This window comes from Naegleria gruberi (assembly GCF_000004985.1).
Source record: "Naegleria gruberi genomic scaffold NAEGRscaffold_11, whole genome shotgun sequence".
In the NCBI taxonomy this organism is placed as follows: Eukaryota; Heterolobosea; class Eutetramitea; order Acrasida; family Naegleriidae; genus Naegleria; species Naegleria gruberi.
The window spans coordinates 605,607-607,220 of record NW_003163316.1 but is presented as its reverse complement, the minus strand read 5'-3'; the positions used below and the strand labels follow the sequence as shown (position 1 = coordinate 607,220).

Genomic DNA, 1,614 nt, shown 5'->3' with positions numbered 1-1,614 from the left:
GAGATCATTGACAATATGATATGTTTCTCTTTAATACTTATTCCTTAATAGCTAATTTCTTTTTTACTAAACCAAACACTTTACAAAAAAGACAAAATTGAAAAGGATAACAATTTAAAACTAAAATGGAACGAATAAAATCCAGCCCAATGCCTCATATCCAAAATGACTATAGACCATAGTCTTAAACTGCCAGATATCAAAATAATCGAATCCAAATCTAAAAATGGCAATAATCTATTCTTATCATAATATTGTGTTATCTCTCCTCAGTCAACCTCTTACAATGATATTGATAGAAAATTATCTTCTGTAATATTTATTTTGTGTTGTTAAGCATTGGCCATGGTTTCAAAGTTGCACACACTGCACTTTTGAAAGAGATCCTCAAGCTTGATAAAACACCAACACTCTCAGCACCATAACGCAGGTATTCAATAAAATTAGCGATGTTGTTTGAGAGCGGGAGACATTTTTGTAATAAATATTACCCTGGTTTACTTATTGTTTTTTTTCTTCTCTCTAAAAAAAGTCTCCATTTTGGCTTGATATATTTGAGTGACCAACCAAGCGTGAGAGGCAATTAGCGTGCACATCAAAGCAAGTTCAAGTGGAGTAGCTTTTTTTAGTTTAGAGCACACAACAACGAACGTATTCAATACGAACAACATAATCTCTTGATTTCATCAATCTTTATACTTGTGATCATAACTAGTAAATAGACAAACTTGTACATATTTAAGAACCTTTCCATGATGCAATTTACTACAACTGTTCCTTTCAACAAGATGGAACTCATCAGAGAATTTCACCACCAACAAATTCACTTCCGTAAACAAGTCTCCACTCTTAAAGTTTTACTTGCTGGATCCGAGAATGACAGCAAGACTCCAACCACTACAACCTCCACAATTATTGTTGAACCAACTACTAACACAAGTACCTCCAATAATACAACAATTCCCTCCACCAATAATACTAATTTCTCCTCTACTAACAATGACATGATGCCAGTTTCACCAACAACTGGAAGAACCAAAAGACCAACAAATAATCATGGTTCTAGATGTCGATCCCCATACAAGAAAGATTCTCCTTCCAAAATGAAAACTACTTTGGCAAAGGCTGCAGTCCTCAAACACCAAGACAGTGAGACAAGCTTTGGTTCTTCTTTATATGGTGCTGAGAGTTTCGAACAATACACTGAGCTTAAAAGAGTTAGTTTAGATTCTATTAACAAGTTGGGTACATTGAAAAACGCAATGGAAAATGGAATCAAGGAGTTGTCAAACTTGTGGGAAATTTTAACCGAGATGGATGAAGAGCAACCTGGTTCTCTCTTCCTTATGGATTTTGAAGAAGATGGTGAGGAAACAACTCCTGCCTTCTCCATGTCCAATAGCCAAACGAGTTCAAATAAGGTGAATTTGAGAGCACAAAGAATTCAAATCTGTGACCAAATTACCAAACTCATTAATATTGAGAGTACACTTTTGAATATTATAGAATCACACCAAAATATGCTCGAGAATAACTTTGGTTACTCATTGCCAAACAATAAGGAAGATGATCCAACTTATACAAAGAGTAGTTCTTCCTCCAATCTTTTACCAT

General features: G+C 34.6%; 1 protein-coding gene across 1 annotated transcript in view; it reads left to right on the top strand.

Moving 5' to 3' along the window:
• The window catches only part of NAEGRDRAFT_47330 (uncharacterized protein), a gene marked incomplete at both ends in the record, with an annotated part of 6,058 nt that overhangs the window by 767 nt on the left and 3,677 nt on the right, over positions 1–1,614 (top strand). The window contains one exon of the mRNA XM_002680106.1: positions 856–1,421. Coding sequence (XP_002680152.1) covers positions 856–1,421 — 566 coding nt within the window. The remainder of the gene's footprint in view (positions 1–855; positions 1,422–1,614) is intronic.